We start from the raw sequence: 21414 nt of genomic DNA, 5'->3' as shown, positions 1-21414 counted from the left end.
AAAGCTAAAACGTGGTTGGTCGGAGATTGTAACCCTTCGATGGCAGATCCAGGAACTGCTTCCATTAACTCACTTTTAAACACCATTTGTTTAAGACCATGTGCTACTGATCTCAGAACATCAAACGTAGAAGAAACATCTAGAACATGAGGTCGCCCACGGTTCTTACTCCTGCATGTTTCCTTGCCATTTTGTTGATCCGAGGACAGATATAGATTCCTGGTTTTCTTATATGAATTAAAATTATTTTTTTGACAGGCTAGTGTTTGGAAGAGGTGATGATTGGGCAACTAATGCAAAAGTGATTAGAGAGACAGCTAGGAAGGTACTTGGCGTGACATCTGGAAAGAGAAAGGAAGACAAAGGAGGACATTGTGGTGGAATGAGGAAGTGCAGGAAAGCTTTAAGAGAAAAAAGCTGCTGAAACAGAATTGAGATCAACAAAGATATGAGTAAAGTAGGCAGGAGTACAAAAAGATTGTGCAGCAGGTGAAGAGGAATGTGGCAAAAGCTAAAAAAAAAAAAAAAGCATATAAGTATCTGAATGAGAAGTTGGACTCTAAGGAAGGAGAAAATGATTTATACTGATTGGCCAGGCAGAGGGACCGAGCTGGGAAGCATGTGTTAGAGCAATAAAGGATGCAGAAGGACATGTGTTGACTAGTGAGAAGAGTGTGTTGAGAAGGTGGAGAAAGCATTTTGAGAAACTGATGAATGAGGAAAATAAAAAAGAGTAGGGTGGATGATGTGGAGATGGTGAAGCAGAAAGTGGATAGGATTAGTAAGGAGGAAGTGAGAGAAGTGATTAAGAGGATGAAGAATGTAAAGTCGGTTGGACCAGATGACATACCAGTAGAAGCGTGGAGATGTTTAGGAGAGATGGCAGTGGAGTTCTTAACAAAATTGTTTAACAAGTTTCTGGAGGGTGAGAGGATGCCTGAGGAATGTAGAAGGAATGTGCTGGTATCGGCTTTTAAGAATAAGGGAGATGTGCAGACCTGCAGTAACTACAGAGGAATAAAGTTGATCAGTCACACCATGAAGTTATGGGAAAGAGTAGTGGAAGCAAGGCTGAGAGAAGAGGTGACCATCTGTGAACAACAGTAAGGTTTAATGCTGAGGATGAACACCTCAGATGCAACATTTTCTTAAAGAATGTTGATGAAGTAGTGTAGAGAAGGTCAGAAGGAGTTGCATTGTGTTTTTGTGGATCTAGAGAAAGCGTACAACAGGGTGCGGAGATTGGAGTTGTGGTATTGTATGAGGAAGTCGGGGTGGCAGGGAAGTATGTGAGGATGGTGCAGGACATGTATGAGGACAGTGTGACAGCAGTGAAGTGTGCAAAAGGAACAACAGACGTTCAAGGTGGAGGTGGGATTGCATCAAGGATAGGCTCTGAGCCCTTTCCTGTTTGCAGTAGTGATGGACAGGTTGATGGACGAGGTCAGACAGAAGTGTCTGTGGACTATGATGTTTGTGGATGATATTGTGATTTGTGGTGAGAGTAGGGAGCAGGTTGAGAAGAGCCTGGAGTGGTGGAGGTACATGCTGAAAAGAAGGGGAATAAATGTTTTAGTTCAGTAGAACTAAGACAGAGTGCATGTGTGTGAATAAGCGGGAGGGCAGTGGACTGGTGGGGTTGCAGGGTGAAGAAGTGGTGAAGGTGAAGGTGTTTAAGTACCCTGGATCAACAGTGCAAAGTAATGTAGAGTGTATTAGAGAAGTGAAGAAAAGAGTGCAGGCAGGGTGGAGTGAGTGGAGAAAAATGTCAGGAGTGATTTGTAATAGATGGCTATCTGCAAGAGTAAAAGGGAAAGTTTATTGGACTGTGGTGAGACCTGCTATGTTGAGATGGCTTAGAGCAGGCTTTTGGAGACAAGGTGAGAGAGAAGCGATTGAAATGGTTTGGACATGTGTAGAGAAGGGACATGGGGTATATAGGAAGAAGAATGCTGAGGATCTAGCCATGAGGGAGAAGTAAAGGAGGAAGGCCCAGGAGGAGGTTAATGGATGTGGTGAGTAAAGACATGCAGGTAGTTAATTTGAAATAGGACAGAGTAGTATGGCGCGAGATGATCCGCTGTGGCGCCCCCTAATGGGAGCAGCCGGAAGAAGATGTTAAATTGATATATACATTAGCAGTCAAAAGTTTAGACACACCTACTCTTTAAGTGGGTTGTTTTTAGTGACTTTTATTTTTTTATTTTATTTTCATTTTTTATTTATGTTTTTGACATTGTACATTAATACTGAAGACATCCATAATGAAGTAGATAAAAAAAGGGTCAAACAATCCAGTAAATGTTTTGTTTTTTAGATTGTCTAATGTAGCTCTATTTAGCTTTGTTGACAATTTGGCAAACTTATGGCATTCTCTCAAAAGATTCACCTGGTAGTGACATTTCTTGCCATCCTAATTCGCTTTAGACCATCAGTTGTCGTGTGCAGAGGAAAGTGTTGAGTAGAGTCAATAGTCGTATTAGGGCTACAACTACTGTACAAATCCACATTATGGCAAGAAATGTTCTTGTAAGTAAAGAGAAAAGATGGTCTATCATTACTTTAAAAAATTAAGGTCAATCAGGACTGTTCTAGGAAAGGTGGACAAAGAGCTACCTCTGCTGCAGAGGATAAGTTTATTAGTATTACCAGCCCCCCAAAAAAGGCAATTTAAAGCACCTCAGATTTGAGCCCACATAAATGCTACCCACGGTTTAAGAGGCAGACATATTTCAACATCTACTGTTCAGAGGAGACTGCACGAGTAAGGATCAATTGCAGCAAAGAAACCATTACATTAAAAGAACAACAAGAAGACTTGCTTGGGCCAAGAATCACAAGGTATGGACATTAGATCAGTGAAAAACTTTTTTTGGTCTGAGAGTCCAAATTTGAGAGTCTTTGTTAGAAACAGAGAGGGTTAACGGATGGTTCCTGAATGTGTGGTTCCCACTGTGAAGCGTAATGGAGGAGGTGTGATGGTGTGGTGTTGCTTTGCTGGTGACACTGTTGTTGATTTCATTCAATTTCAGGGCACACTTAACCAGCATTGCTACCACAGAATCGCCATCCCATTTGGTTTGTACTTACTGGGATCATCATTTGTTTTCCAATAGTACAATGACCCCAAACACACCTCTAGGTTAAATAAGAGCTATTTTTCCAAGAAGGAGAGTAATGGAATGCTGCATCAGTTGACCTAGTCTTCACAATCACTTGATCAAAATTTAGTTGAGGTTTGGGATGAGATGGAATGGAGAGTAAAGAAAAAGCAGTAAACGAGTGCTCAACACCTTTGGGAACCATAGTTGGAATACCATTCTATGTTGCCTACCTTACAAGGCTGACTGACAGAATACTAAGAGAAAGCAAAGCAGTCATCAAATGAAAAGGTGGCTACTTAAAGAATCAAACATTTCAAACATATTCTTGGTTATTTAACATGTTATTGTTTACTGCATAATTCCATATTTGTTCAGTGATAATTTTAATGTCCAGTATTAAAATACAGATTTGAAAATCAATATAAATAAAAACTCTGAAGAAGAGTACAAACCTTTGACTTGTACTATATGTATATTTAAAGCGTTTAAATTCTTTAACAACAGATTTTAATGTTTGAGAGTAAATATGTTTTGCTGGTATCCTATAAGTAGAGTTCAATAAAAGAGGACAAAAAAGATTTATAAAAAATATACTTATTTATTTAAAAATATATACATACTCACATATAAAATTAATTTTAGCAACATTTTTATAGTAAAAACATACAAAATATATAAAAAGCAAACCATTTTTAGCTTATTATTTAAACATACAAATTCAGGCACCAATGTCTAACCAAGGTTCGTTAGGTATTACGGACTTGTATTGTTCATAGTTCAGTTTCTTTGATGCCAGATCGGGAGATAAAGTGCTGTGAGTTATCGACTTGTACAGAAGCAGATGTGGTCTGAGTCTCCGTCTCTGGTGTTTCCTCTGGTTTGTATTTTGTGAAACTGGTGTTCCAAAAGCCTTGAGAGAGAGAGAGAGCGAGATTGATTAAGAAAGAGTTAAAGCTTTTTGAATAAAGTTGCCTACTTATAATCTCTACATTGATAATTGTTTATTAAAAGTTAAGACTGTACCTTGTCCTCTCTGTTGCTGTTTTTGCTTCTCTTCACTGCTAGATTTTGATTTGCTGCTCTCTACTGACTGATCAGACTCTTCATTCTCTGTGGTTAGAAAAAAAGAATTGTTAGCAAGCAGATATAATTATGTAACAATCATATTTAGGACTCATTGCATCTAATGAACTTTTGTGAATTTCAGATTCTTTGAACTGCTACCTTTTTTCCAGGCAACATGTGCTTTTCTGAGGCGAACCAGGAAGAATGTAAGCACCACAAACAGGCAGATGATGAGGCATGTGACCAGCATCACAAGCAAAGCAGAATTTCCCATTTTTCTTTGTCTGTCTACATGCGTGTTGTCATTCCCTAAAAGGACAAACATGATTAATTTCTGTATCAAAAACAGAATCTAGTTCATAGCTATTTACATCAGAAAGTAAAACATTCTATCACTACTTAAAACATAGGGAAAGGTTTATCATATTTAGCACACCTATCTTATAAACTGTAACAATGACTAGTTTTAGACTGTTTAATTACTTACCAGTATTATTGCTTGATGACTCGATGCTGGTATTTAATTGTATGCCCTCTGTTGTTTCAGATATTATTTCAGTAGTTTTATTTGCTGGTGTGCCCTCTGTTGTTTCAGATATTGTTTCTGTAGTTTCATTTGCTGCAATGAAAATGGTAAGATAAGTAATTGTAACATAATTGTGTATGGTTGTTGTCGTGCACAGTGGTCAAGAAAAGTAAAAACATAAAATCAGAAAAAACTGCTTTTATAGGCTAAAATGGCAGGTATTCAGCATGACCTTGAGCAATAGCAGGAAACTGGTTATCATAAACCTAAATGGAACGGAACCCTAATTAATGTCATTGCTAATACTTGCATTTGCCCTACTATTTTAAATCAAAATGACTGCTGTGAAAAAGATCTAATACACCAGGTTTGTGCAAGACACACTTCTTCTGCACTGTTATGTGATGTTAAAATTCAGACTGTGTACATCCTCACCGGTAGTGTTGTTGCTTAAAATGCTTGTGCGGCCATTTGATGAAGTGTCTTCTGTGGTTTCATTTACTGCAACAAAACATTTCAGAGAACAATTTATTATTATTGACATTACTGAGACAATTGTAACTTTAAAGCATTTGTTGAGTTGGTGTCAACATACAGGATACATCTAGAATGGTCAGTGTCTATGAATTGCTTACCTGTTGTTTTACTGTCATTTGTTGTTTCTGACTCTGAATGACTATTGGTGAAGCCTGAAAAGAAAAGATCATATTTAATAATAATGCAGGTGGAAGTAAATTCTGCTTAGTCTGTGTTCAATTTAACTATTCACCACTAGGTGACGCAGTTGTCCAGATTCTTGCAAACCACTTTCTCACATATGTATAATGCTTTGCTGAACATGTATTATATTTCTGTTTTTTTGTCAAATAAAAATACTTGTGCTTACTTGTACTGCTAAAAATGGTTGGAATGACTGTGCTCGCTGTAGAACCAAGTGTGGTAGTTAAATGTTTTGATGAGGTTGTTGTGTCTTCATCTGCACAAAAAAAAAAAAAATACATTAACAATTAAAACAAGTAGTTGTTTCTTTCCACAAAAAGAAGAAAAAAAAACATTTCAAAGAAGTTAATCATGTGTTATGTTGAAAGCTAAAAAAAAAAGGAAGACACCAAAGATCCACTCCGTAATATGTGCTTTCAATTTAGCCCGAAACCACAAAATTCCCCCAAAATAGTTTGTTCCTATTAATGGTAAAACGCCTATTAAGGTCAGAGAACTATACCATACTGCTCTTCTCAGATGTTTTTTTACACATGCACATGTACTTACTCTGCATTCCTAAGTGTATGAAGTTTTCCATTGTGGAACCATAGAGAGCTGGATGACGAACCAGGCACTTCACTGTAACTCTCTTTTTAGGAATATTGACATTCAGCTGGCTACTAGCCGTGAATTTCTTGGATGCATTTTTTAACTCATAGTATGGGAGAGCTAAAAAATAAATAATTAAATATTAAAAATAAATAAAAAAAATTTTTTCTAAGAAAACGATTCAGTTTGATTATAACACACAAACAGCAGAAAATAGGTGAAATAAAATAAAAAATTTAAAAAATCACATAAATCTACAAATATAATATTTGATAATAAGCAGTTTGAATCTGATGTCATAATCCAACCTATAAACATTTTGACATTTGTTTGGTGTAAACATTGCCGATTACGTAATTATGTACTTACGATGAATCTCTAGGCCATTGTCCATTATCCATGAGAGTTTGGGTGGATGTTCATTCGCTGAAGCAGAGCATTTAACCATAACTTTATTCTCTTGCTCGAACTTTTCCAGCTTTGGAGCACCTATGAGTTTAGCAAATAATAGATTTTTTTGCATTCAGCACGACAATATCTTTAAATTAGCAACTGATATAAAAAACGTTGAATTACATGGATAACACACAATTGAATATTTTTTCCTTTTCAAATCTCATCTCAGATTAAAGTATTAAGCAGTTAAATTAGTTAAATCATGCAAGCACTATGCAGTATCAAAACCCATTTCGATCCCATTTTTTAACAGTGCTAATAGGAAAATGTTTGTACTCACCTACAACAATTACTTTATATCTTTTCATCGAGGCTTGCTTGTTATAACGTACACATTGGTAAACACCTCCATTTCTGAAGGTTATATCAGTCACTTGTATTGAAAACTTTGATTTGGTTAAAGCGACGAATTGGTTCCTTTTCTCCTTCAAAACTGAAAATTAATATGGGGAGAGACATATGATTATTTTGTTAGATAGACAAAAATCAGAGAATTCCAGTAGTAGACTATTGGTGTAATTCATAACTATGTTTAATCTCTATCCTTCTAAATAGCATTACTACCAGAGTAACCCAAACAGCATTTTTACCTTTGTTTTTGTTAAAGAACATAATTAAGCCATCTGGGTTTCTCCACTCCACTGCATCCTTCATACTTTTGATAGGGCATGTCAAAGTCAGAGTGTCTCCTCGTATTACTGAAATATGCTTCAGTGCTAAGCACTGTGTTAAACCTGTAAGACAAACAGCATGTCTGTGTGAAATAAGGGTATAATAAATATTGACTATGCAATACTTTAAATGTGCACCATGTCTTAAAAGCAAACCATATCCTACTGTAAACTTGCAACATCTCTGTGGCTACTTACTACTTGTTTAAAATGTCAGTACAGTACAGTCAATGAGTGGGCAAAAAAAAGTGTATAATTGCCATTTGTAAATGGAAGATAAGGGGGCAGATAAGATTTACTCCACTGTGACTCATAATGCTACTCTCTTTGTGCTCAGGGGGGCTGCAGACAGCAGACAGGAAAGTGAGGGTTTCGGCACAAGCATGAGTGTAAACTGAGAGTGGTCGATATATATGTGTATGTGGTGAGAATGTTGTTAAACAGGAAATTGAGTTTAGATATATAGCATTCATGGCTGTAGGTGTAATTTCTTTAGTCATATGCACAAAGAAGACATGTGGGTGATCAACACCTCTGCTAAATCTATGTCCAGAACTGTAGGTGAAGGTCTGAGTGGGAAATTCTCAAAATATTTTTTCTTTTTCCTTATATGACCTGTGACTAACATACCTTATTTCATTTGGAAAAGGTTTAATTTTAAATATACGTATATACAGTACATACATGTATATATGTAAATATATACGTATATATAATAAAACTTTTTCCAAATGAAATAAGGTATGTTAGTTTAAAATGAAAATCTTTGTGTATACTATTTTTTTATTTTTATAATAGCCACAAATAATCAAACTTCTTAACAATGTTTACGATTAACTACACATGATTACTGCTTGTCTGTTGTCAATTGATATCTATTATAACCTTATAAGTTCCCCCTGATTACATTGCAGTGGTTCGGCACAAAGATTGCATTTTATGAAACAATTTGAACATTATAATAAATCATTTCAGGTATCAAACTCAATGAACAAGAAATGTACAAACTTGTTTCTAATTGCACACACTACAGATAAGTTTGAATTCATTCTAAAATCAAATTATTTCAATTTTAAAATAATAATACAATACCCTTGAATGGGCTTATCTAGTGAAACTGTGATAAATAATATAGTCATGACCTTACTCACCTCCTGTGATCAACAAGAGAAAGCGAATGTGTAAATTCAGTGTGTACTGCATAGTGCAAGGCATGAGTGAGGTCTGAAGCTGACTTCCTCTCTCACTGCTTTTATAAACACAAAGGCTTCCATGACATCATTTATATGTCATGGAAGTCCCACGTACCACTTTGCTTTTTTAACTTTCAGGGGCATTTTGTCCAGTCGCTGCTTCTGTATTTTTATCAAGTGACCAGTGACTGCTTACGTGATACTAATTGGGGCAGTCCAAGAACAATAATACCTGAAAAGAATCCAAGCCTGGTTTATAGTAAAGTCATTCATTTATTTGTCCTGCAAAATGAAAGTCAGGTTTTACAACCTGTATTTGCATAAATAAAGCATAAATAAGCTACATTAATTAACCAACACCCACAATGGAAGCATTGTTAATATAGTGACAAATGTTATTTTCTGGACAATGGGACGATTAGCAGTATTATAGCGTAAAATTATTACTAACAACAATTAACTATTTATAAACAAATAACTATTAACTCGAGGGAGTGGTGGCTCCAGCGGTTAAGGCGCTGGGTTGCCAATCGGAAGGTCTGGGGTTCAAGCCCCGGTATCGCCAAGCTGCCACCCTTGGGCCCTTGAGCAAGGCCCTTAACCCTCTATGCTCCGGGGGTCCCTTGCGAGGGAAACATCAAGGTCCGTAACGTCGAAGTGACGTAGGGCCGCCTTCCCGTGGGCTCACCACCTGCAGGAGGGACCGTAAGGGACGGTGCTGTGAGGATTGGGCAGCAGTCGAAGGCGGGGGTTACTGCTTAGACTGCTGCCCCCGCGACCCGAAATACGGATAAGCGGGAGAAAACGAAACGAAACGAAACGAAACAATTAACTATAAAAACTATTTTTAAACAGAAACGCACAAATTTTTTTATTACTTTGCCCCCCAGTACTCCACTGATACCACACTATTTACTACTATTTACTCTTGTCTGGATTAACTTTTGTGTAGAATAATTGTTATTTGTTTAATTGTTTTTTTTCTGCATGCTTTGCCTTTTCAGTATGCTGCTTTTCATATATTTTCATATATATATTTTCATATATACTGTATAGTTTTATATATATATATATATATATATATATATATATATATATATATATATATATATATATATATATATATATATATATATATATATATATATTCCTGAAAAGGTAGGAACATGAGGAACCTAAAAAACAGATTTAGTTTTATTAAGATTTGAACAAAAGGTAGTTTTGGATATTCCCATTTTGATCTTATATGTTGTCTTTAAAAAAGTTACATATTTCACTGTTTGTCAGCATCTGTTTTGTCAGTTGATACTGATTAAAAACAGGAATGCCCCTGAGCTCAGTTTATCTATATAATGGGGATATATGCTTTACTGCATTTTGTATTTTGTTCTTTAAAAAAATGATTTGATCTAAGATGTTGTTTAGGACCAAACTACACTGGGGAAACTTTTTACTTCTCATTTCACCACGCTGTTTCTCTGCCCTTTTCTTGTTAGTGCTTCCTGTTAGATTTTGGTGAGATCAGTGGACATTACATAATTTTTTTGTGTTTTTTTTTTTTTATATTTTACTTTAAAGAACAGGACTTAAAAAAACTGTGTGGCCTAATACCCTGGATAGGATCATGACCTCGTTGTAATTTGTAGTTGCCGTTAAGACAGAACTTCTTTAGCAGTTATAAAGTCAAATCAATTTTTTAAAATAAAAACAGTGCACCTTTAATTTAGGATTTATCTAAATTATTTTATTCTGACATATTCAAGTATATTTATAAATCCCACTTCACCTTATGACCTGCCTTATAGCTATAATAGTAGTGTTATTGTTTGTATAATTACAAAAGAGATTTTTTAGTATCATTATAAGTGAAATACTCTATCATATCATAAAATCTTATAAAGATCGCAACAAAATGCAATATTTTTATTTTAAAAAATGATGATGGTTAATATTTGATTATATTTATGATTATTACACACGACCACAGGCCTAACCTGCCCAACTGAATATTTAAAAACAGCATATCTACAGAAACTACCTAACTATCTATAACTGTCTATACCTGTTACTTTTACTTTCACAATAGGTTTAAATTTAGATGATCTGAAGACACTCTAAACTGTAGGCTACTTTGTCACTGGGGTTGTACAGTCTCTCTTTAAACATGTATCTCTTAAAGTAAAACATGTCATAAATACATAATAATTTAAGTTCCTAATTAGACAACTAAAGCTTTACACTTGCTTATCAATAGCACATCGTGAAGCATTTTCTGGGTAAATGACACTCACTAAAGGTGTTTCTCCATTATTTCTGAATGTGGTTCTGACAAGGGTAAGAAAGTCCCGACTTATGTAGCCATCTTAAAGTTGTGACATGTAACCTTACATAATCAAGTGGTCATTGCATACTCAACTTGTAAGGGTTGTTATTTGTAAATTTAAGGTTCACATGTACAACGTGGCATCAGATTTCTTTCTACCATTTAGACACATCGTTCCTTTGTTATTCAAAGAGAACTGCAGTTGATATTGATTTCAAGACCACTTACTTTAAAATAAAAAAAAAATATAAATATACATTTATTTATACTGAAAGGTTGATTGGTGATGAATCAGGTGGCTATGAACCACACCAACCGAATCATTAGTTAGTATGATGTTACTGTAGATGTTGGTTGTCATTTGGTTAGTTGGCTATATTGCTGTCACTTCGATGGCATGTATATGGCTATAAGTGAATTGTTCAGCTTTAGTGACCACTGTTTCATTTCAGATGCCAGTGTCCGATTAGCAAAAAGCTCTACGATTCTGTGGTTAAAATCTGACATGAAGCATTGGCCTTTCAAGGTCATCGGTCATGTTGTACGTCTCAAGTTGATGCATCCAAGAACCAAATGGCTTTAAATCTTCAATTTGGTATGTATTTTCCACTTTATTCCTCCGTTGCAACTAAAGTCAAATTAAGTACATGTCAGCTTGAGTGACCATATTGTGGTATGGTCTATCTTCAGATGCTTGATTAGCAGAAGATTTGAAGATCTAATGGTCCAGTCAGACATGATGCAGCTGCCTTTCAAGGTCATTGCTGATGATGGACATCCCAAAGTGGAAGTTTAAAGACATAAAGGAACATTTAAGAACTTCTGTGAGGAAATCCCCTCTATGGTGTCAAGAGGTCATGGAGGCCTACATTGAAAAGGTAAATTCCTTTCAAAATCAAATAATTCAGTTCAATGTGGCAGATGGAAGAATTTCGTCTGTTAAATAAGTTTATTTCATGACATACATCCCTATTCCATGACATACATCCCACGGGTTGAGGTAAAGTGTGAAGTCTGGTCGGATTTGCATGGAGGTTTCAGTCCAGCATGATCTCGAAGTAACCAGAACGTTCCGTCTGCAGGTGCGATGCGTTCTCTTGCGGCTGCGCGGAATCTGATTGGCTGTCGGCTGCACACGGAACTCAGGGATAAAGCTCTCTGCAGTCTTCTCTCCTTCACACACACACACACAAAAACACTAAACAGCTCTCGCTCTTACACACACACACACACACACACACACCCCGCACATCCACGGAGCGGCTGAACGGGCACGGCAAAGGAAGAAAGCATCAGGTAACTCACATTCCCTATTACTCATATCTTATTATGTTTTCAGAATTAATGATGAGTTAAAATCAGTAAAAACAGTAATGTAAGAAAATGGATTTTAACATCAGATGGGATTTTTTTGTATTATGTTAGCAGCTTGTGCATGATACATTCGGGGATACCAAGGAAGGTGCTGGATGTAGGCATCTAGAGACCATCGGTTGGGGGAAGGGGAGCATTATTTCTATCCTGTTTGTAGACTGGTAATAGGGTTAATCATGGATTGGTTGGCCATTGCCATTTAAAAGCGTCTGTCCAAACACTGAATCGTTATTAGGTTTTGCGCAGCAGGCGGATTGTATTGATATACAGTATACAGGGAGGAGGTATGAAGCATTTTGCAACATTTTGTACATTGATATTCATCCAAAGGCCTCATATGTTACATCAGTACTTCAGCTCCTATTTCAACGACCTATATTCTGTTTGTCTCGATAAGAATCGATTCTATAAATGTTAATTGTGTTCAAGATATAATCCGAAATTATGAATTCGGATTCAAATCTGTGGAATAAACCTGTAGTTAATATGAGGTGATTCACTTGTACTGGGCTTAGATGGCTATACTTTGCACTTGTCTTTATTAAGGGTATTATTGGGCTTGGAAGGTTCTGGAAAACCCAGCCCTGATGAATATTTTACAGCCATACCTCATCCTACTTCGTTGTCATCTGAGAACGGAGCATTAAATGATATTATCTTCTATTTCAGAGACTTTTTATTATTAATAATAATAATAACATCAATAATAACAACAATAAAATATCAAATTTTAGGACTATTTGCAGTTGTGGCATATAGCCTTACATCATTTCTGTGGATAGTCTAGTCTGATTGTACGGTTTGTCACTGGTGCATTTCAGGTTTCAAAGTACAATGTGGGATCAGGTTTATTTTACCATTTAGACACATGACTCCTTTGGGGTTTTTTTTCCCCACAGACATCATGTCAAAGGGAACTGCTGTTGGCATTGATCTAGGGACCACTTACTCCTGTGTGGGAATCTTCCAGCATGGCAAAGTTGAAATTATTGCCAATGATCAAGGAAACAGGACCACACCAAGCTATGTGGCCTTCACCGATACTGAAAGGTTGATTGGTGATGCAGCTAAGAACCAAGTGGCCATGAACCCCACCAACACAATATTTGGTTCGTACAAATTTTTCCTTTATACTACTAACAATTTGTAGATGTCTAAAATGTTTTCTTTTTAATTCAATCGCAAATTGTTAAGCTCGAATGAACATGGTGTGGTACGATCTCATTTCAGATGCTAAACGTTTGATTGGCAGAAGATTTGAGGATACAGTGGTTCAGTCTGACATGAAGCATTGGCCTTTCAAGGTCATCAGTGATGGCGGACGTCCCAAGGTGGAGGTGGAATATAAAGGAGAGACTAAGAATTTCTACCCTGAGGAAATTTCCTCCATGGTGTTGGTCAAGATGAAGGAAATTGCCGAAGCTTACCTCGGAAAGGTGAGTGTGGGATTGTTTTTGCTTTTGTTTTCTGGTGTCTTACAGAATCAAAGTGCATGTTTATTGTTTATCACTCAACAAGATTTTAAGTACTAGTAAAACTTTTGTTGCAGTCTGTCAGTAATGCTGTGATAACAGTACCAGCTTACTTCAACGACTCTCAGCGTCAAGCTACAAAAGACGCTGGCACGATCTCTGGTCTGAATATTTTACGAATTATTAATGAGCCCACTGCGGCTGCCATTGCATATGGTCTGGACAAGAAGGTAAGAACGTTGTGGGGTCGAAATCGATACCGGTTATTTATTTCATTTAAACTTTCTTAGTAGCTGGCTTGTAAATATTTAGTATTTGACATTTTAGGTTGGCTCAGAGAGGAACGTCCTTATCTTTGATCTTGGTGGTGGCACTTTCGATGTCTCCATCCTGACTATTGAAGATGGTATTTTTGAGGTCAAATCCACTGCTGGTGACACTCACCTGGGTGGTGAAGACTTTGACAACCGCATGGTGAACCACTTCATTGCCGAGTTCAAGAGAAAATACAAGAAGGACATCAGTGACAACAAAAGAGCTGTACGCCGTCTGCGCACTGCATGCGAGCGGGCCAAGCGCACTCTGTCCTCCAGCACTCAGGCCAGTATTGAGATTGATTCCCTTTACGAGGGTGTCGATTTCTACACCTCCATCACAAGAGCTCGCTTCGAGGAGCTCAACGCTGACCTCTTCCGTGGAACCCTGGACCCAGTCGAGAAATCTCTTCGTGACGCTAAATTAGACAAAGCTCAAATCCACGACATTGTCCTTGTTGGTGGTTCCACCCGCATCCCCAAGATTCAGAAACTCCTCCAAGATTTCTTTAATGGCAAGGAGCTGAATAAGAGCATCAACCCTGATGAGGCCGTGGCTTATGGTGCAGGTTAGTTACAATAGGTTTATTTATTTTTTAGATTAATGATCTCGCAATGATGAAGTTGATTCCTGCCATTCATAGTTTCCACCAGAGGTTGTAAAAGACCAAAGACGGCCCAAGTACCTTCCTTGGATGTCTGAGCGACAGAAAATAGTTACAATTTTCCCAATATCCATCTAAAAAGACTAATCTTCAGTTGTAATTTTCAGCTGTCCAGGCTGCCATCCTGTCTGGAGACAAGTCTGAGAACGTTCAGGACCTGCTCCTGCTAGATGTCACCCCCCTGTCTCTTGGTATTGAGACTGCTGGTGGTGTCATGACTGCTCTGATCAAGCGCAACACCACAATTCCAACCAAGCAGACCCAGACTTTCACCACCTACTCCGACAACCAGCCTGGTGTGCTGATTCAGGTTGGAACCAGATGTATTTTGTGATGTTCTTTGAGAGCAATGGCTTGTTAAATGCTAACTTGTTGTTACTTGGTTATCTAAGTGAGATTTCATGTTCACCAGGTGTATGAGGGTGAGCGAGCCATGACCAAGGACAACAACCTGCTGGGCAAATTTGAGCTCACTGGAATTCCACCTGCCCCTCGTGGTGTGCCTCAGATTGAAGTCACATTTGATATTGATGCTAATGGTATCCTTAATGTATCTGCTGTTGACAAGAGCACTGGCAAAGAGAACAAGATCACAATCACTAATGACAAGGGTAGGTTGACTTCCTGATTTATTTTTGCAGGGTGACTTCCTATTCAGTTTCATTCTGGTTTCTTAGATTATTATTTTTATTTTTTCAATAGGTCGTCTCAGTAAGGAGGACATTGAGCGCATGGTGCAGGAGGCTGAAAAATACAAGGCTGAGGATGATGTTCAGCGTGACAAAGTCTCTTCTAAGAATAGCCTGGAGTCCTACGCTTTCAACATGAAGTCCACTGTGGAGGATGAGAAGTTGCAGGGTAAAATCAGTGATGAGGATAAGCAGAAGATCATGGACAAATGCAATGAGATAATTAGCTGGCTTGATAAGAACCAGGTAATCTTAACTGTTTTCTCGCTAGCAGCTTTCTTAACAGCTTAGCCAGATGACAAAATCTTTGCTATTAGATGTCTATAACATTTATTCATTTTGCAGACTGCAGAAAAAGAAGAATATGAGCATCAGCAGCAGGAACTGGAGAAAGTTTGCAACCCCATAATCACCAAACTGTACCAAAGTGCGGGAGGTATGCCGGGTGGAATGCCAGGTGGAATGCCCGGTGGATTCCCTGGTGCTGGTGGTGCTCCCTCTGGTAGTGGATCTTCTGGACCAACCATTGAAGAAGTTGATTAAAGATAGCATTGACATAGACTAACTATATTCTGTTTTTTTCCCCAGTAGGCCTGATCTGTATGCAGTGTATTATGATAATTGAATAGTTATTTTGTGAGCTGAGAAAAAAATGCACTTTAAAGCAAGTATGAAGATCCTACACTGAGTGAATAAACAATTCCTGAATGTCACGTTTCTTTTGTCATCCAGCGCATTGTAAACAATTGTTTATTTATCATATTTATTATGCAAGTGATAAGTGTTTTAACATGTACTTGTGCTATTACACTGACAATACAGTGCATTGTATTACAGATATAGTGGGTAAATCATGTTTTTTGGATTCCGTTTGTGGATTAGTCTTGCATGTACAAACAATGTGAGACTATTCTATTTCAGCAAATTCTTTTGCAGTGATGCCTATCCCAGAATCTCTGGTAATAAGGCAGGAGAAGTACACCATGCCCACTGCACAGAATGCACACACATTTACACACTCATTCCAGGACATTAACAATTCAATTAATGTTATTACTCGCATAAGCCAAAAGGAAAGTCTATGCTTCCTTTTGTAAAAAATTAATTGATTGGTAAATTGTAGCTTCTAAATCTGCACCACGTGTCATGCATGTTTACATGTTTACACTGCAAGAAGAGGTTGTCCTGTTAGCTGAATGAATAGATGTTTTCCACCTGGTTGTAGGAATCATTGGGTCTCTTTCTGTCAAATAAAAAGTGATATGACTCAGTAGCATGTCCTCTTTTGAGTGGATGAACCTACAACAATAGTGTTAACCCTCTCAGTGATGTGCAGTGAGGTCAAGGCCGGGTGAGGCACTGGGCACAGCCAGATTTACACATATATGAACCCCAAAAAGATTAAATTATTACATTTACAATAACTTTGATTAGGCAAATAATTTGGGTGTTATATGATCAGTACTCAGCCTCTTGCAGGCCCTCATCATTGCACAAGGGGTAATGGCTGCCCCTTATTGTACTTATTTTTAAATGCAGTTAGCATTTAAATAGCAATTATAGCAGTAATGGTAATAGCAACAAATATGTAAAATAATTGGAAAGCAATTATATGCAAACAAGAAGTCTACGTATTTTGGTGATATTCACACAAATAGTTACAGGAACGCACTTATTCCCAATGCTCAGGTCAGTTTCTATGGGATTTTTAACTAAACCTGGATGCAAATCGGTGATTTTTACAAAAAAAATGACCAGAATCATACAGAAATTCCATTTATAACAATTTCACATTTCAGTACATTTATTTCTTGTTGGAATTTGACAAACGAGGCACTGCCTCACCTGCCCCTTTGACTGCATGTCTCCAAACTTTCCATGACCTAAAGTGGTGGTGTGAGACTTCAGTCATTAACTGATGTTTCATTATTGATAGCTAGTTCTCACTTATAGCCAAAGTGGCCCATTTGTTGTAAGGAACAACATAAGGGGAGAATACAGGTAGGGCAGGGTGGTTCATTCGTTAAATCTCTGGGTACTGATCAGAATTGTGGAGGGTCAAGCTCCAAGCTTAACCACCAAGCTGCCACAGTAGGGCCCTTAAATAAGGCACTCGTCGTGCCCTATATGCTCGAGGGGTGCGGTACCATAACTGACCCTGTGCTTTTACTCCAGCTTTCTAACAATGTGAGAACTACAATTTCTCTTTGGGATAAATAAAGTACTTTAAAAAAGATACATAATTATTCAGTGGGCTCAATAAGGAAAGTTGCCCCTTCCAAGATGGTGGTGCTGTTAATGTCTAGCTTCACAGAATGCTGGATCTAAAGCTTAAAATGTCTATGTTTTGATACAGAGAAGGTTTAATGGTCTTGATCCTGAATTTAACTTATTCTGAACCAGGTTATCTGTGCAAGATGAGTGGAAATTGTCATGTATCCAGATAAAACAACCGCTCCACTGTGGAAAAAAAACACGGGCATAAAAGAAGCCCAGAGCTGGCTCACAGAGCTGGTTTTTTTTCAAGTACAATTAAATCTTCAATTTTCTTAGCTTTACATATATATCATACATATATCGCTAACATTGTACATTACAGTAATCTTGCACTTGTTTTTTATTTTTTGGTTTGTTTTTTTAATATGGGAAAAAAAATGCAGGAGATTTATAGGAGACACCCGCTACGTCATCAAAACGCGCCAGGTTGTAAGAGGACCCCGGTACGCCTCGTGTTTTCGCATGCAGTAGTGTCTGTCATTCTATCAGCGCCTGATACATCAGACACTAAAAGCCAATCTAAATAATAATTATTCGTCAATAGGTGGTGTGACCATGAGCTCTCAGATAACGTGTGTTGGATGGGTGAGGAGAGGAGTGACTAAGGAAACACCAGATAAAGTGGAATTGAGCAAAGAGGAGCTGCAGCGCATCATAGCCGAGGCAAAAGATGAATTAAGTCATGATGGCGAGGATGAAGAAGAGGAAGCGTGCACCGTGAGTGAGCAGGAGACGACAGAATCTCAGTCAGCCTCAGACATGACAGCTGCTGCTGAAGCAAACCCAGAGAAAGATGATTTAGCTGAGTATGAACTGGACAAATATGATGAGGAAGATCTTGAGACTGCTAACCTCGGGGACGGTCTGGCAGGTCTGGCAGTGTATGGTAGTAACGAAGAAGATCCTTATGTCACCATTAAAGACACAGACCAGTATGAACGAGAGGACTTCCAGATCAAACCTACCGATAACCTCATTTTGGCTGGTAGGGCTGAAAAGGATTGTTGCAACCTCGAAGTTTATGTGTATAATTCTGAAGAGAACTCCCTGTATGTCCACCACGACATCCTCTTGCCTGCTTATCCGCTGAGTGTCGAGTGGCTGAACTTTGATCCCAGCCCTGATGAAGGTACAGGGAATTATGCGGCTATAGGAAACATGACCCCGGTTATTGATGTGTGGGATCTGGATGTGGTGGATAGCTTGGAGCCTGTGTTTTCTCTGGGCAGCAAGAAGACCAAGAAGAAAAAGAAGAAGAATGCTGCCCAGCCAATCGAGGGCCACACCGATGCGGTATTGGATTTGTCCTGGAACAAGATGGTTAGGAATGTCTTGGGAAGTGCTTCCGCTGATGAGACAGTGGTTCTTTGGGACCTTGTGCAGGGCAAACCAGCAACAACTCTAAGACGTCACACAGACAAGGTCCAGACTCTGAAATTCCACCCTTTCGAGGCGCAGACTCTTATCACCGGGTCTTATGATAAATCGGCAATCTTGTACGACTGTCGCAATCCAGAATCCAGCAATCGTGTCTGGCGCTTCAGTGGTCAGGTGGAGCGCCTGGCATGGAATCACTTCTCTCCATGCAATTTCCTTGCCAGTACAGAGGATGGCTTTATTTACTGTTTAGATGCCAGATCAGACAAGCTGGTCTTCACGCTGAGGGCACATGAAGGAGAGGTGTCCGGTATGGACCTGAGCAGTCAAGTGAGCGGTTGTCTGGTTACTAGCTCTGCTGACAAACACGTGAAAGTCTGGGATATTCTCGGAAACAAGCCCAAGCTCGTTCATTCCAGAGACATGAAAATGGGAATACTGTTCTGTGCGGCTTGCTGTCCTGATCTACCCTTTGTTTATGCATTTGGAGGACAGAAGGATGGGCTGCGAGTATGGGACATTAGTGATGTAGCTGCAGTGGCAGAGGTTTTCGGCAGTCGGGAGCGCTTGGTCGCCAACACCATGACTTCGGGCTCAAGCAGCAGTGCGGCTGAAATGGAGATCTCTTAATAGAACAGCCAGAGACTTTTTGTACAAAGAATTGTTTCTCAAATACAAAAAAAGGCTAATTGTGTTTAGAGAAAAATACATAAGTTTCTACTTCTGGTATACAAGATAAAAACATACAATTAGTACAAAAATATATGTACATTTTTGAAGAAATCATTAAACAGATGTTTAATTCTCAAAACTTGTGTTTTTAATATTAAACATTGCTTTTTTTAATAGAATATAAACAATCAAATCTTAAGCAATTGCTATGATGATCAAAGTTGTTGAGGATTCAGAGCCTAAATTCAGTATACAGTCTGAGTAGTATGTGGCACGGCAACATACAGATACGCATGCACTATGTGCAAACACAGCCAGGAAAGCTGTATGGTTAAGATAGGTATTGACATTTATTATTTGCATACATTGTTTATTTTTGGTAACTTTTTACCTTTAAAAATTTGTATAATTCTATGTAAAGTGCTAATATTGACTTATCACTTACCTGATATAACAAGTCTGTAAGCGAACTGGGTGTGTTCGAGTAGTAAAAAATGCCATCGTAGTCCATGACCAGGACTAAGAGATGTATGTTGCAGCATTAAATGTCACGATAAGAAAGTACAAAAATAAAACTTTTACATACAGAATATATGTTGTTGCTATATTCATTTTCTTCTTAAAAAATATCATGGGTGCCATTAGGGAAGCCATTAAAGCAGGTCTTTTTCTTACATTTTTTCACACCCCAGGTGAGATTTCACCCCTGTTCTTCTAAACATGGTCAGGGTATACATCCTATAACAGTTGATTCACTTTAAAAAGCATAGAAGGAAAAAGGATTTATTCAATGTCAAATTATGCTAGTTGTAATTAACTAACAGTATCTTACAGCATTTTTATCTGTGGTGTACCAGACTTCATCCGGTATAAATGACAAAATCTTTAAACTTTTAAAATGAGAAAGCTACAGAATGCAAAATAAATGGTGTAACAATTAAATGTAATGCACATTGCATGACGTTTCTTGAATTTGGTCCTTAGAAACCATGCTTTTTATATTTTAAAGTATTGAATACACTGATCAGGCATAATATTATGACTGGTCAAGTGAATAACACTGATAGTCTCTTTATCATGACACTTGTTACTGGGTGGCATATATTAAATTATGATGGCTAGACAGCTGAGTCAGAGCATCTCCAAAAAAAGCTCTTTTGGGGTGTTTCTGGTTTGCAGTAACTATCAAAAGTGGTCCAATGAGTGAACAATAGTTAACCGGCAACAGGATCATGGGTGGCCAAGGCTCATGGATGCACATGAGGAGCGAATCCCATGTGGTCCGATCAAACACGAGCTACTGAAGCTCAAATTTCTGAAGTAGTTAATGCTGTTAATGCTCCACAGGTCAGGACTGTGTTGACAGCAAAAGGGAGACCAACACAATATTAGGCAAGTGGTTATGTCTAGTGAAGTACTGATACCAGAAAAATCTACTTAAGTACAGTAACATAGTATTTTGTGTCATATGGCCATTTGTTGCTATAGTTTACTGTAGTTCATGTCAAATTGACCTAGAATTGCACACTAGTCATAAAAATGAAAGCTCAATTATTATAATGTTGGACTTATGGTTGGAAGGTTGACAGTTCAAATCTCAGCCCCATCAAGCTGCCACTTTTGGGCCATTGAGCAAGACCCTTTACCCCTCACTTCCTCAGGTTTATAAAAGATATCATTGTAAGACACTTTGGACAAGGTCATCTGCCACATGCCATAAATGTAAAGCCAGTTTTTTTTTTTTTTTTACTTCACAATGATGAAAAATAACCTACATGGTCAAAAGCATACATTTATTATTGGGTTCTTATAGTTTGTAGTCTGTTTGGTCACTTTTTCTGATTTTTATTACCACATTTCTACTATTGCATTGGGTAAGGAGCATTAGGATAAACTTATTTTAATTAGTGGACACAAAACCTAGC

The 21414-nt window shown here is 37.9% G+C and overlaps 2 protein-coding genes, 1 long non-coding RNA gene and 1 pseudogene across 4 annotated transcripts; 3 read left to right on the top strand and 1 right to left on the bottom strand.

Moving 5' to 3' along the window:
* Positions 1-7: 7 nt before the first annotated feature.
* On the top strand, positions 8-5596 carry LOC310740699. The gene is made up of 3 exons (XR_014537704.1): positions 8-1663; positions 1710-2015; positions 4340-5596. It is a non-coding gene; the product is annotated as an uncharacterized lncRNA (long non-coding RNA).
* On the bottom strand, positions 3683-8362 carry crtam (cytotoxic and regulatory T cell molecule). The gene is made up of 12 exons (XM_083567642.1): positions 8285-8362; positions 7053-7196; positions 6743-6895; positions 6376-6495; positions 5965-6126; positions 5582-5671; positions 5331-5384; positions 5131-5196; positions 4657-4788; positions 4329-4478; positions 4128-4214; positions 3683-4014 (listed from the first exon to the last, which is right to left on the bottom strand). Exons 1-12 carry the CDS (start codon positions 8346-8348, stop codon positions 3875-3877), a joined length of 1362 nt encoding a protein of 453 aa, XP_083423768.1. The 5' UTR covers positions 8349-8362; the 3' UTR covers positions 3683-3874.
* Positions 8363-11817: 3455 nt separating this feature from the next.
* Positions 11818-15876, top strand: LOC310741283 (heat shock cognate 71 kDa protein-like; annotated as a pseudogene). The gene is made up of 10 exons (XR_014538228.1): positions 11818-11854; positions 11910-11945; positions 12923-13132; positions 13254-13459; positions 13573-13725; positions 13823-14378; positions 14582-14784; positions 14887-15085; positions 15177-15409; positions 15509-15876. The product of XR_014538228.1 is annotated as a heat shock cognate 71 kDa protein-like (transcript).
* A 1978-nt stretch (positions 15877-17854) lies between these two features.
* pwp1 (PWP1 homolog, endonuclein) lies at positions 17855-19628 on the top strand. Its single transcript, XM_083568296.1, has one exon. The coding sequence runs from the start codon at positions 17996-17998 to the stop codon at positions 19445-19447; it is 1452 nt and encodes a 483-aa protein (XP_083424422.1). The 5' UTR covers positions 17855-17995; the 3' UTR covers positions 19448-19628.
* Positions 19629-21414: the final 1786 nt, after the last annotated feature.

The sequence above is a fragment of the Silurus aristotelis genome (genome assembly GCF_946808225.1).
Source record: "Silurus aristotelis genome assembly, chromosome: 18".
Taxonomy (NCBI): domain Eukaryota; kingdom Metazoa; phylum Chordata; class Actinopteri; order Siluriformes; family Siluridae; genus Silurus; species Silurus aristotelis.
Note: the sequence above shows the minus strand (reverse complement) of the source record. Positions and strands in the feature narration are given on the sequence as shown.

What these genes read in the sequence shown, in the direction of transcription:
- crtam (XM_083567642.1), bottom strand. Translation starts at nt 8,348, where the DNA reads ATGCCTTGCACTATGCAGTACACACTGAATTTACACATTCGCTTTCTC. An exon ending in TCTCTTGTTGATCACAGGAG is followed by an intron (nt 7,197 to 8,284) that starts GTGAGTAAGGTC and finishes TTTGTCTTACAG; the next exon opens with GTTTAACACAGTGCTTAGCA. An exon ending in ACAGCAACAGAGAGGACAAG is followed by an intron (nt 4,015 to 4,127) that starts GTACAGTCTTAA and finishes CTCTCTCTCAAG; the next exon opens with GCTTTTGGAACACCAGTTTC.
- pwp1 (XM_083568296.1), top strand. Translation starts at nt 17,996, where the DNA reads ATGAGCTCTCAGATAACGTGTGTTGGATGGGTGAGGAGAGGAGTGACT.